At 31.0% G+C, this 14228-nt stretch overlaps 2 protein-coding genes across 6 annotated transcripts in view; one reads left to right on the top strand and one right to left on the bottom strand.

Annotated features, from left to right (window-relative positions):
- Positions 1-924: 924 nt before the first annotated feature.
- Positions 925-5182, bottom strand: LOC143063811 (uncharacterized). 2 transcript variants are annotated; one of them, XM_076236192.1, is made up of 4 exons: positions 5044-5182; positions 3079-3212; positions 2109-2336; positions 925-1596 (listed from the first exon to the last, which is right to left on the bottom strand). In XM_076236192.1, the coding sequence occupies exons 1-4, from the start codon at positions 5070-5072 to the stop codon at positions 1142-1144; spliced, it is 846 nt and encodes a 281-aa protein (XP_076092307.1). In that variant the 5' UTR covers positions 5073-5182; the 3' UTR covers positions 925-1141. The 2 variants fall into 2 exon arrangements, with proteins under 2 accessions (XP_076092307.1, XP_076092308.1); XM_076236193.1 differs by lacking the exon at positions 5044-5182 and adding an exon at positions 4837-4882.
- Positions 5124-14228, top strand: part of LOC143063809 (uncharacterized) — a 26163-nt gene continuing 17058 nt past the window's right edge. For 2 of the 4 annotated variants that reach the window (XM_076236187.1, XM_076236186.1), the window contains exons 1-5: positions 5124-5263; positions 9122-9231; positions 9971-10085; positions 10717-10799; positions 11754-11774. In XM_076236187.1, coding sequence (XP_076092302.1) covers positions 5178-5263; positions 9122-9231; positions 9971-10085; positions 10717-10799; positions 11754-11774 — 415 coding nt within the window. In that variant the 5' untranslated portion in view covers positions 5124-5177. The remainder of the gene's footprint in view (positions 5264-9121; positions 9232-9970; positions 10086-10716; positions 10800-11753; positions 11775-14228) is intronic. The other 2 variants (XM_076236189.1, XM_076236188.1) reach the window with 1 other exon arrangement.

Here is a 14228-nt window from a genome sequence, read left to right as displayed (position 1 = left end):
CTTGAATGTTGTTTGCGTTACGTCCAGTGTCAAGTATTTCATGTATTTTCAGGAAAAACAAATTAAAAAAATGAAACGGAAATTGTGTCTATCAATTGGGGCGACATGAAGGAAGGGTGGAAAATTTTAACTTACACTGTCTGCTGGGAATTAAAGGAGTGTATATTAGATGAGGCCTTCAACATATTCAAGTTGTAACAAGTCACGTACAGAGCCGTTACGAGTTGTTGGGGTGAGCAATTAACGTGCAGAGAGTAGATTTATTACAAAACCTGGCATTTATACTGTTACTGCATTAAATTACTCTATTTAGCTTGGTTGATTTTGGCATTGTCATCTTAGGCGCCAAATAAACAAACTCAGACATATGACTAATCAAAACATACCGAATTCCGGTGTTAATAATTTTAATCGGGCTTTAATAACACATGAAATAATACTATTTTCGTAACATAATTTCATGTTGTTTTTTTGACACTAGTCAATTTCTGTCCCTTTATAGCTGGCTGTTTGGTGTGAGCCAAGGCTCCGTACTTTAACCTATAATTGTTTACTTTTTACACGCTGTGACATGAGTTGAGCGTTGTCTCCACATGCACTTGTTTCTATCCATGGGAAGATCAACTATCAACGTATATTTTTTTCTATCGATGGGAAGCTCCATTACCAATGTATATTTCCTCGTAAATATACGTAGATAGTGGATCTTTCCATGGATGTAAACAAGTGCTTGTTGTTGTCTGTTTGGCACTCATACCACATCTTCTTATTTATAATAGTGGAATACTTTAGATGTCAGTTATGGCTAATTATTATGTAAACCTCTTAAGTTTTTACAGATATTACAACAATATCTTAAAAATTAACAAATTACATATAGCACCTTGAATTTATATAAATAGTATCAAAACGTAAATAATTTTGATTATCAGTTTTATTATGATCGCCAGACAAAACATACAATGTTTAAAATGCTTAAATTGATTGAGTTGTTTAAATCAATGCACATGTATACATTTATTAAGAAAAAGATTTATTATTATTTCATTTCTCCCTGAGTGAACACACAGCCATTATTTTTTTGTTTTTTGCAAACATATATAGCTTGGTTTTTGTTATCAGTTTAAGTACAGGTAATCCGTCATAACTTTGAAATTTTCAGCAACTTCAAAATAGTCCTGTAAAATATATCCCTGGAGAGAAGTGTTTGTTTCATCTTAGGAATAACAGTTTTTAAATACACAATAGAAGGGTCCAATTTATCAGCTATATATTCAAAATGTGGCCCGCTAAGCACGGCCACACCTCTTCCAACCTTACACCAGACAACGGCAGGGTGTGGAATACCGTCTGGTGAATTATTGTATCTTGCTATAATCTTTACGTTCTGTGAAGTTTTGTCGTCCAAAGTAAAATGGCCGCCACCATTGAAATACAAGTAGGTGTCTGGAATGTCTTTTGGGATAATGTCTTTGCTTCCCTGATCAGTTGAAGAAATTTTAGTTACCATAGAATCGTCTGTTTTGATTTGAGCTGCATGAGCTCCCGCCTCACTGTCATACAGAAATCCAGGAAATGTTGGTCCAATACAAACTCCTGTTCAAAAAATTTGATTCAAGGTATATTCTGTCGGTGTTAATTATAAACATACTATAGAAAATAGTCATAATACGGTATTTATAAAAATAATGAATTAAAAAATACTCCCTAGGTTACTAAGTAATTAGTCTGGAAAACATACACACGAAGTCTGCTTTATACGTGATTTACCAAAAACTGAGCTATGCTACAATTTCGTCCCAAAAAGTTAACCTTAAATGTTTTGTCATTTTTTTGTTATATCCTTGTTGCTTATATTTATTCCAATGTATCTAGGGAAACACATTGTGATATCCAAACTTCAGGCTTTACGAAAAAATAATCAGGTTAATTCAACATGAGAATCGCTAATATTTGATTGTACCGTTTTGTGGTGTAAAGTTTTGATCACTAATATTATGCAATTACAAAAACAACGTATGTATTCAAGGATTTTCAGTAAATGCATGGAAATCTCAAATTATGAATCTATGAAAGAGACTTAATTTTCTGCCTATATTTGATTTTACCTGGGAAAAATCCAAGATCTCGGCTTCCACATACTTCGAATTTTCCACCTTTATCAAACTCGATTCTCCGACATGCTAAATATGCTCCTGCACAAATACCTAAATATGACCCACCACCCTCTACATAGTTCTTTATATTTCGTATTCCGTCTGACTGAAGAGCCTGTATGTATCCGGTGTCATAACCCCCACCTATAGCTAGCAATGCTGCTGTTCGTAATAAATCTCCTGCAAAAACAAATATAAAAACTCACCAATTACATATAAAAAACGCGCGGAAAAGTTTGGTCTGCTCTTTGCATATGATATTATATAAAAAAAAATTACTTAAAATGTCAGAATCTAATGCATTTTAAGTAACATTTTTAAAAGTTTCCTTAGGAATGATAATCGATCGATAGGGAATTTATATCATTTATTTTTGGTTGATCAAACAGTTTATTTTATCCATGCACAGTTTAATATACTCAGAATGAGACTATGTATCCCTGTTGTAGTCTTTGTATCCCTATTGCAGACGTGTCTTCTTTTTACTGTTAAATTGTAGTATGACACAATTCGGTCAAGCCAGTCAGTCTTATTCAAATCAAAATGTATTCCAAAGAATAAACATTTCAAACACATTTTATGGTCTTAATATAGTCATATACATTATAATGGTTGGTTATGGATGTTCTGTAGGATCAGCCGCCATGCACCAATCAATAATTCAGCATTTTCACTAGAAAATGTTGTTTTACTAGCATTACGCTGTGGGTTTATACATTGATAACAAATGCCACATATTTAGACTGAATAGTTTTACGCAATTAAGAGCGGGGTCGTATGTTGACCTAACGATGTCTTTTTTAAAAATTCTTATTTTCGGAGGTATCCGTTTATTGCAATAAAAACAGTCAAAACCCTTTTAACTATGTGCGTATCATACATTATATGTAAGTTACATTCGTAATTTGCATTCATTTGGTACCTTTTCGAATTTCCTCTGGTGAGATTAGAGAAATTTTGTAATGTCCACACATGGTCTTTAAGGACTCGAATAGCATCTCAGTGGCTTCTTTGCTAACTCCTTTTCCGTAATATACAAATATATTCTTTTCCATGCTGTGGGAAATATGAAAGATAATTAAGCAGTTATCTACCCGAGTGAAAGTTCGAATCTATAAATATCAGGAAATTTATAGTGCAGATATATATGTAGGAGCAGTTTTCTGGAATAACTATATATATATACCCATATTGGGATCGAAGGACGGGCGGACAGATGGATTGACAGGGGAAACTAAATCCCCCCTCCCCCATGTTTAGTTGCGAGGAACATACAAATACATCTAGAAATATTTATGTCGATACAGTCTTCAGCAATGGAAATGTGTACAATTAGTTAAAAGTCCCCAAAGTCTAATTAAACCAAATAAACAGAATCATTGAATATAAATCAAGCATATACAAGAGACGGATTATGAGGAGCAGGGGCCCGATACCTCTTTATTGGGCTACATATATAAAAAAAAAATCATCGGCATTGTCTATTTTGTTAACATCTTTTCCTTACGTTATCTAGTTTTACGGAACTTCCTCTTTTTAAATCCTGGATCCAATTCTAGCGCGTCATGCAGGCAAACGTTCGAAATACTTGAACGGGACGGTAACTCTAAAATCCATGTGACTGCCATGATTCTATCTGTAGTTATGCTAGTCAAACGTAGAAGATATACTCTTTTAGCTGCATCAAGTTTTAAGATGCCGGACAATGGCAATATCGACTTGGTACCCATCGCTTACCCAAGTTTTAAGATGCCGGACAATGGCAATATCGACTAAAGATAAAGACAATTATCCGGACTTACCATCATTCCCCTGGATAACTAAACTTTAAAAGTGGGTTTAAATAGTAACCAAATGCTTCATAGAGCTTAGAACTTTCCGTAGTACTAAATTTTATATCAATATTTACAGAAAATAGAAAAAAAACGTGTCTCTGCCCTTGACTTTGCCATATATGTCTAGCCGAAAGTCAAGCTTAAATATTTAAAACGTTCTGTTATAGAAAAGAAACAATGTATTTTGTGAAACAATTGACATGCTCACGGAATTTTTAAAATAGATATTAAAAGAAGCTTCTAAGAGTGATTCTTCGATTAAGACTTTCTGTTTCTATTGCCGAGTTTATAGTTCATTAGTACACTGTAGTTGGTGGGTACAGGTTTCAGTTTTCAATAGCGGGCCAATCATATTCAAAAGTCTGTGGGATCTTTTCGTTTTTTAAATTATCTCAGGCATATACATGTACCATACAGGGTGTTCTCGCAACAAATGAATAGACGTCTTTGTTCAAAAGCACAATTTTATAAATTTAGTCGAATACCAAACTTAATCTGTATACTGAATAATTCATGTAACTATGCCGATTGCACCTTTCTCCAATTGAACTCGTAAATAAATGTTATCAAGGGTATATAAAAGTCTGCTTCAAATATCGACTAATAAGTAAAAATTAACTGTTTAAAATTTTACCTAAATAATATCATTTTTAGCTTTCCATTTCCGATCATGTTCATGTATCATGTCACTACTTTAATAATTAAGTGCTTTTCGGTGTTGCTTTTGTGATACCTTTCAAAGTTTGAGCTGGTTATCTGTCACAAATATTTAACTTTCTTGTGATATAATTGATTTTAATTATAAATCTAGATTTCAGTTAGTTCAATTTACGCCAAGATACAACCTTGTAATAAAGTGTGTTCCTGTGATTAAGGAGGGTTATTCATTTAAGACAAGGTTTATACTTCGCCTTTGTTCATATATTCATATTCAGCTATTACAGTCGGTCATGCATATTGATATTTACGACTATTAACGAAAACTGGATGTCGTATTTGCTCCAAAAATGACGACGGAACAAATAAACAAGGATTTTTAAATTACGAAATACCTGTTACAAATGTGTCGGAAACCAACCATGATCCGAAATAGGTTCCTTAAATAGGCACATCAGGTCTACTTCCTGTTTACAAATACAGAAGAAATGTTACACCAAAACTCTTCAAATACTAGATTTCAGCCCAAATGGGAGGCATTCTATCAAATTTGACAGGATCTCCAGAAACAAGTGAATCCCAGGGGTGTAATATATTTTGGGGACATGTTACCAGGTAAAATGACTTTCCTTTTCCCTGGTTGCACACAGATACTTAATTTCTAACGAAATGATTAAATGCGGTATGCCAGTATTATTAGAACCCCTATTAAAACTTTTTAACCTAGTATTTATGAAAGGCAGCTTCCCAAAATTATGGAACAAAAGTCTGATTACTTTAATTCATAAAAAGGGGAACAAATCTGACCCCTCTAATTATAGAGGTATCTCATTGACTTCTAATTTGGGAAAATTATTCAATAAAATTATACACACTAGACTTATGAAGTTTATTAACACCAATAATTTGATAAGTGAAAATCAGATTGGCTTCAAAGAAAAAGCTAGAACAGCAGATCATATATTCTCATTAAAGTCTATTGTAGACAAATATAAAACTAAAAAAAAGAAAATTTTTGCAGCATTTATAGATCTGCGAAAAGCCTTTGATACTGTCTGGAGGGAGGGTTTATTCTACATTCTACTCCAAAACAGACTTCCAGGCAAACTTTTTAACGTCATCCAATCAATGTATAATGACAACAAATGCAGAATTAAATTTCAAAATGGTATTAGCCATGAATTTATATCAAATTGCGGAGTAAAACAAGGGGATGTACTTAGCCCCACTTTGTTTAATATTTATATAAATGGCCTTGTAAATGACCTTGATCATGCAAACACTCAACCAATTATTATAGGAGATGTTAAACTAACATCATTATTATATGCAGATGACATTATTTTATTGTCTGAAACCCAAGAAGGGCTACAAAATGCACTAAATGAGTTAACTAAATTTTGTTCCCTATGGAAACTTGATGTTAACAAACAAAAATCAAAAATTATAATATTCAATTCTAATGGAAAATCTCATTGTAATTATTTTAAAGTAGAAAAAGAACATCTTGAGACTGTTAAATCTATTTGTTACCTTGGAATAACTATAAATTGTTCAGGAAGTTTAAATCATTCAAAAAAAAATCTTATGGAAAAAGGAAGAAAAGCTTGGTTTAAAATTAAAAAAACAGTCTCTTTAGATAATTCCTGCAGTATGCTTGAAAAATTATTTGATACTTTAGTTGTTCCAATAACTCTTTATGGAAGTGAAGTTTGGGGTGTAAGCCAAGTGTTCAAAGATTCAGATCCATTTGAACATTTACATATTAAATTTATTAAAGAAATTTTAGGAGTACAGTGCAAAACAACAAATGTAGCCTGTTTAACTGAGACAAACAGAATCCCTTTGTACTTTAAAATTCACCTTTCAGCTATAAAATTTCTAAACCACATTGTAAACTCTCCTAACACTTTAGTCCATAAAATATATAATAATGTAGAGAAAACAAGTAAATGGGTTAACATTGTAAAAGACTGGTTAAATAAATTAGGTTTTGGTCATCTCACTTTTAATACTTTTAATTTAAAATATCACATAAATAGTATCCAACAAAGAATCTATGACCAGGCTTATCAAATTATGAATTGTTCTATCAATAAATGTGAAAAATTAAATTTCTTTTGTCATACTAAAAGAATTAGAAAAAGGCCCCCATATATTGATATATGTAAATTCAAAACCGACCGATCAGTTTTCAGTAAATTTAAACTAAGTGCGCATTCCCTAGCAATTGAAAGAGGGCGTTATACCAACATTGAAAGAAATAAACGCATTTGCTTATCCTGTAACAGACAAGAAATTGAGGATGAATACCATTTCTTCTCAATCTGTCCATGCTATAAATCATTAAGGGATACCTATATACAAAATATTAATAAAAATCTTAATTTCAATTTTATTAAATTGCAGTCCACTATAACATTAAATCATTTGACTGTACTTTTAAATAGCAGTCTACCAGTCATTATAAAAATCACCATAAAGTATATTAATGATTGTCTTTTATTAAGAACATATGTGTAACTTTGTTTAATATGCAACCTAATTTTTGTTTGTGTTCTTTTTTATAATTGTTCATGAACATTAACAATGTGTAAACTGTTGATATTTATAGCCTTTTTCTTCTTCGCTGTGAATACCACTGTCACTCTAATATAGTTATAATCAATTTAACTATTGTCAGTTTATTGTTTTAATTTTGTATGCCATAACCATTTAATGTAAATGTGTTTGTGCGAATAAAATATTGTCTATTGTCTATTGTCTATCCGTAAATCAGCACACACATGTTTTTATCTGCACTGGCACCTAACCTGTACATATGTTTTTAAAAGAGCACATTTTGGATGACACAACTTTAATTTTAATACATTCGTGTGATGAGTCAACCGTCTCTTTACGGATTACCCATGTAGATGTAGATGCACAACATGCACAACCGGGTTCGTTTTAGTCCAGATAAATTATCATGCCGTCTGCTGTGGATATTTCGATTTTGGCTTTTTTTATCCTACAGGAAGGCGTCCCAGAAAAAAAAAATATCCTTACCAGACGTCATAATTATTTACACATATTATAAATTATAGTCATAATTAACTCACTCCTAATCCATTTGCCCACTTTCACGTTCACAAAACACACGTTTATAGCCTTTTCAAAGGTTTTGTGTGAATAGTTTTTTCATTTTAATAGTGCTTTACTGCCTTAAGGCTTTAGTTTAATCAAGATTACTCTGACACTCAAAGGCCACGGCTCCAGCTTGTCTGGCAAAGCAGCCATTGGAAGTCAGATTACTAGTGTACAAAATGTACATGTATCATGAATCCGGGTTCATTTGCGCCCAATCTCATTCGCTCCCATTCACATTCGCCACCTTTCACTTTTGCATCCTACACATTTGCACCCAAAGTCTGTTTGCACCCTACACGTTCGCACCCAATTTTACCAATTTTTGGGAAGTGTATTGCTATAAATATCTATTTCATTGTTTCTAAATAAAGTGAGATTCTGACTTGTGTGTGTCACTCATGGTAAGTGTATTGCTTAACATTTTCAGCAAAGTCAAAAATTAATGAGTCAAGATCAGGGATGGGGTAATTGAAAATGTAATGGTAATTAAGTGTAATGCATTACAATTTGCCATGTAATTGAATGTAATGTGTAATTGAGAATTTTTTGAATTACTTGTAATGGTAATTTAATTAATTACAATGAAAAAAGCATGTAATGCTCAATTACTTTTGAATTACATTTCAATTACATGTACTTTTATGGTGTTTATGATAAGGATTTATGTCATGTATGTTCAATAATATAAATTGTAAAGTTATATTTATTTTTCAAATATTGATATCACATACTTTCTGTAATTTATTCTAAAGTTTTTATATTACTTATTTGACCAACACAATTTTTTCTGAATAGTCTTATGATTTGAAAAAAAAACATATTATTATGTTTTTTAGAAAGATCTTTAACTAAATAGATTGAAAAGTAATTAATCACCATGTTAAACAAAAACAAAAAAAGTGTGAAAAATCTTTATCAGAGTTCATTTAGAATCAAATTTACTGCACACAATCATTTTGTCAAATTAGTATACACAAAAGGATTATAGAGATAAAAATTAACAGCTGTAAAAACAAACAGCAATTAATCAGATTAAAATGTCCCGGGGGCAATGCCACTATTACATGTATTTTGTCTAATTAGCAAAATATTGCTAAGATATAGACATTATACACATTGTTTGTACTAAAAATTATTTTCAATGGTGTACGTGACAAGCATACCTTTTAATAATTATTAAGTGATTTTTTTGTATTTATTTATAATTTCTTTATTCCTGCTATGTTTTATTTAAATAACTTCATTTCTGAGATGTCAAAACAATGTATTGGCAAGTTAATCATGTACATGATGTTTATTAATATTAAATAATAAAATTATAAAAATGAGTTACATTTTATACAGAGAACTGTATGAAGTGTTCAGGAAGTATGATGATGGAAATGGCAGGATACCATTATGTCAACTCAGGAAAGCTTTCAATGAAGTACATCTGTATCCATCAAAATCACAAAGTAAGTTCACATTTTTGCGCCTGTCCTAAGTCAGGAAACTCTGGCCTTTGTTAGTCTTGTATGATTTTTAATTTAAATTTCTTGTGTATAATTTGGAGTTTAGAATGACGTCCATTATCACTGAACGAGTAACATATTTGTTAAGGGCCAGCTGAAGGACTCCTTCGGGTGCGGGTGTTTCTTGCTGTATCAAAGACCCATTGGTGGCCTTCAACTGTTGTCTGCTCTATGGTTGGGTTGTTTACTCTGTGAAACATGTGAAACATTACCGATTTCCATTCTCATTGATTCTCAAACTATGTGATATTTTAATGATTTTTAAATCCAATTATGTTTTAAAAATCCACATGACATCAACCGGATTAGTAAAATTAAGAATGGAAATGGGGAATGTGTTAAAGACACAACAATCCAACCAAAGAGCAGAAAACAGTCAAAGGCCACCAATGGGTCTTCAACACAGCGAGGAAGCAGCCTTTAACTATATGATTAAACAAAATTCCAGGTCTTATCTCCCTTTAGAAGTATTCATCTGTTTTAAGCCTAAATGTTTTGAATCCATATTAAAAAAACCATAAGAAAATTTTAATGAAAATGTGCAAATATAAAGTTTTTTATAACCTTTTAAACAGATTCTCCAGAATCCAGCAAGTCATATATGCATACCATGCATACCATATGTAATGAATTTATATATAAAAGTTACAATTTTTAATGTTGTTTATTTGTATCCACACAGTTTTTGAGATGGTACAATGTGCTGTAGAATATGGCAGCCCATGTGAACCAGATCATGTGACCTTTGGAGAATTCTGCATTCTTGTAACAGAGCTTAAAAATCATTATCATAACTGGTATGATAATTACTGACAAATATTATAAATATTAAGAAGTTCAAATTAGTCACTTTTATAAAATGTATAAAGGATAGTACAAAAGGAGACTGTATTTCATACATGTTGTAAGAATAATACCAGTTGTCAATGGTTGTAATTTGTAAAACTAAAAAACATATTTTTATGGTACTTAAATTATGCCTCAACCAAATGTCATGAAACTTATAATAAACAATGCCTATGACCACAAAACACAGATAAAGTTTGAATTTTGGTGATAGCATTTTATCTATTCTAGAGTTATGTCCCTTTACAAATGGAAAAATTGCCGATTTTTTTTTAATCCTTTTATAATGTTTATAACTTTAGTTTACTTCAACTAAATGATATGAACCGATACACAATTCTTATTAGTACAAAACTCAGGTTAAGTACAAATATTTGTAGCATTTTTCTACAGTTCTTGAGTCCATTTGTTAAGTTATATGTAATCTGGGGAATCATCTGTGTCCAATGGACACATTTCACTTTTATTTTTCAACATGTTCAATTTAGATGCACAATTTTATCCTAGTTCATATATAAAATTCATACATAAAATTCATATTTAAAATCATATATAAAATTAATTGAAATTGTATATTTCCAGCCATAATATCATTACACCAAAACCAAAGAGTTTATACAGAGAGAAAAAGACCGAAACAGATAGCATTAAATGGAAAAAGAGAGGTACAATATATTATTGAACAACTAAACAGTTATTGTAGAAAATAAAAACTTTAATTTCAACCTAATGATACAATAAAGATATATAGCGTTACATGTATATACTATAACCAGAAAATTTAATTAAACATAAACATTACATACAACAACCCTTCAAGTATACTTACTAGCCAAAGCACATTTTAATTTATATTTGCACTATATATTTTAGTGGCTTAACCAAGGAAAGGCTATAAGGAATAATGGCCAGTCTACTAGTAGGTTATCAGTGTTATAGAAATTAGCCCATTTTCTCTCATTTGTATACAGGACTGGCTGTACAACCTACTCAGCAATTTCTTGTTTTGATGCTTTGCATGATAAAATGATGGAACACAAAGTTATGACATCACAATAGTAAACAACAAAATATGATTCTAAATTTAGACTAAGTTATTCATGTACAGTTTAAATTAAACTGTACAGTCACTTGTTTGATAAACATGAGTTGTATCCCATGTGTGTTGATGTTTGATTATTCATTGTATAGTTTCTTTAAGGAAATACTGTAAATTTATAAAAAAAATTGTCACCATTTATAAATAGATTTTGAACACTGGATACATAAGTAAAGTTAGATATTAGAAACAGTTGCATGCAATTAATGCATTCAAAAAATGCAACTAAAAATTGAGTTTTCTGTTCACATTGTTTTGCAATTAAAAAAACATCACAAAAATTTCTACATCAACAGTTCCTTACAAACTCTCTAAATAACCTACTGCTTAGTGTTTTTTTTTTTAAATCTGTAGAAATTAGAAAACAATCCCCTGGGAGTCTAGTCCAAGCAATTCTATGACCAAAAATGTAAGATTTTTGCATCTATTTAGATTAGATTTAATTATTTTTTTACTGACAAATTAAGTCATCCCCAATAGAAGTTTTAGTCTTGACCATAATCTGCTATATTGATTTCAGAAAACACAACACATTTCCAAGGTAACCATTGTGTTGTCATAGATACTGTAGATCTATTCTCTCACCTATTATCACATACTATGTCACTGCACTCTTCTGGTTGGTCAGAAAAATACCTGTTGGGTAAAACATGTCAGCATGTAAACAGGAAATACAAAAAAATGTATTTTGAGCAATTTTATAATGCAATGATTGTGTTACTATTTTGGAACATCCATATTTAAAATTTGGATTTCTTTTTATTTGAATTTTCTATATTAAATGCAAGAAAACAGTATGAAAATATGCCAACATTGCATTTAAAAATATTTTCTATACAAATCTCACAGAAATCTTTGAACACAAATAAGATTTTTGTTTTACAACAACAAAAAACCAAATTTTAGGCATTTTTTTCTGACCAATTAATTTTAATATTGTTCACATATTCTTGGATATCAATTGAAGCTTATAATCCTCTATTGATGTGAAAAGCTTTATTTTCAAATAAGAACAGTTGGTATCCACTCTCCTAATGCAGATGCTTTACAGCTATAATATCTATATTAATCCACAGTGTATTATACTGAAACAATCATTGTATATAAATATTAAACAGCACTTCATATCAAACAAGATTTTGTAGAATAAAGTGGTTGTTAGATAACATTTTAAAATCTGTTGTCATTTCATTTCTGGAAGGCTAGAGGGAGGTGGAAATAATTAATAAATCTTTTAATTATATAGATAGGGATTAAAGTTAATATCACTCTACAAAATACCTTAAGGTGGTACCTTACACTTTAACTTAAATTAATTTGGCTCGTTTAATTTTCTTAAAATTTTGACAAAGTATTTACTTTGACCCTTTGACAAAAATATAAAAATTTCAAAATATTTGAACCAACCGTTTAATCAGAAAAAATACACTGGTTTTATATAGCAGTTTGACAAACACTTATTTTGATCATTGAGAAGCTTAATATTCCCTTATGAACACAACGTCATTAAAACGTTCTGCTGATTTTACAGAGTTATCTCCCTGTAGTGTTAGGTACCACCTTAAGAGATTAAAATGTTTTATCAATTACAAATATCTACTGAATGTGGTCAGGAATGACTTACTGCCTCCTCCTTTTACGGCTCTTATCTGACCCATGGCCTATTCCTGTAGAGTAGGGGAAAGGAATTGTCAAGGACTAAAAAGTAAAACATTTTTCTTTTTTTTTTTACTGCAAATGCTTTGAAAATATATTATCTTAGAATATAAGTAGAAACATTATTCAATTAACATACACTATTGTACAAATTAGGTGTGTGCCATATTTTGGTGTTTTTGTATAGTCCATATTTTAAAGGTTGTTCTATTTAATATAATATGCACAGCTGAGAAAGTCACTTATTAATTAAGAAAGCTATAAAATGTATAATTTCTCCATTTATTTAGACTTTTGACTTAAGATTAAACTTTTGACAACCACCATTACAATGTCTCCTGTGTGTTTTAGTGCCTCCCAAAGCTACATGTATATTTAAATAGAACAACCCTTAGAGTATATTACAATAATAACTGTATGACTATCTATCTTATACTTCACATATTGATTCTGAATTATTCTATACCTCTGCAGGCATAAGCAAAGAAAGTCCATCATTTTAACAGAAAACCTCTGTAAAACCTTATTTTCATGACAAATCTTGCACTTCAAGTTAAGATATGACAGACAGACTTTCAGTGTCAATGTATTGGTGCAATAATTATAATAGTAAAATTTATGATCATGAATGTTTACATGAAGATTTGATTAGAAAGGCAAGATTTTTTATGCCAACATTTAGGTACACTCAGCAATTTTGAGATTTTAAAATTTTAAAACTTGATAAAGCACCAAGAGCAAAATACAGATTTTGTTAAATTTATTTTTCTCTATTTTGCTGACAAGTGAACTTTGTATTTTGGCAGTCAACATTACACTTTTTACACTGGCAGCAGTATATGCACCCATTACACACGGTTCTGCAGAATCTTTTAAAGATTTGTTCTATATAATAATTTTTTAACTTTTCCTACTTTAGCTTAGAAGTCCAGGAATGACAAGGTTTTCAACCTATTCTTATTAACCGGATTTTTGTGACAAAAATGTCGGTTATTGATTTTGGGATGTACGGCGGGCGGGCGGTCGGGCGGGCGGCAATCAAATGTTGTCCGTGCATTAACTCATGAACCGTTCAACCAAAGCTTTTAAAATTTTAATATGTTGTTACTGACAACTAAATGAAGGTCAAGTTCAATAATGACGATTTTAACTTTTACCGTTCAGGAGTTATGGTTCTTGAAAGATTGAAAAATGGAGTTTCCAGTCGTGGCAGTGCATTTACGCATGAACTGTTCTACCAAAGCTTCCCAAATTTTAATATGTTGTTACTGATGACAAAATGGAGGTCAAGTTCAATAATGACGATTTTGACTTTTACCGTTCAGGAGTTATGGTTCTT

Source organism: Mytilus galloprovincialis, chromosome 2 (genome assembly GCF_965363235.1).
Source record: "Mytilus galloprovincialis chromosome 2, xbMytGall1.hap1.1, whole genome shotgun sequence".
In the NCBI taxonomy this organism is placed as follows: Eukaryota; Metazoa; Mollusca; class Bivalvia; order Mytilida; family Mytilidae; genus Mytilus; species Mytilus galloprovincialis.
Note: the sequence above shows the minus strand (reverse complement) of the source record. Positions and strands in the feature narration are given on the sequence as shown.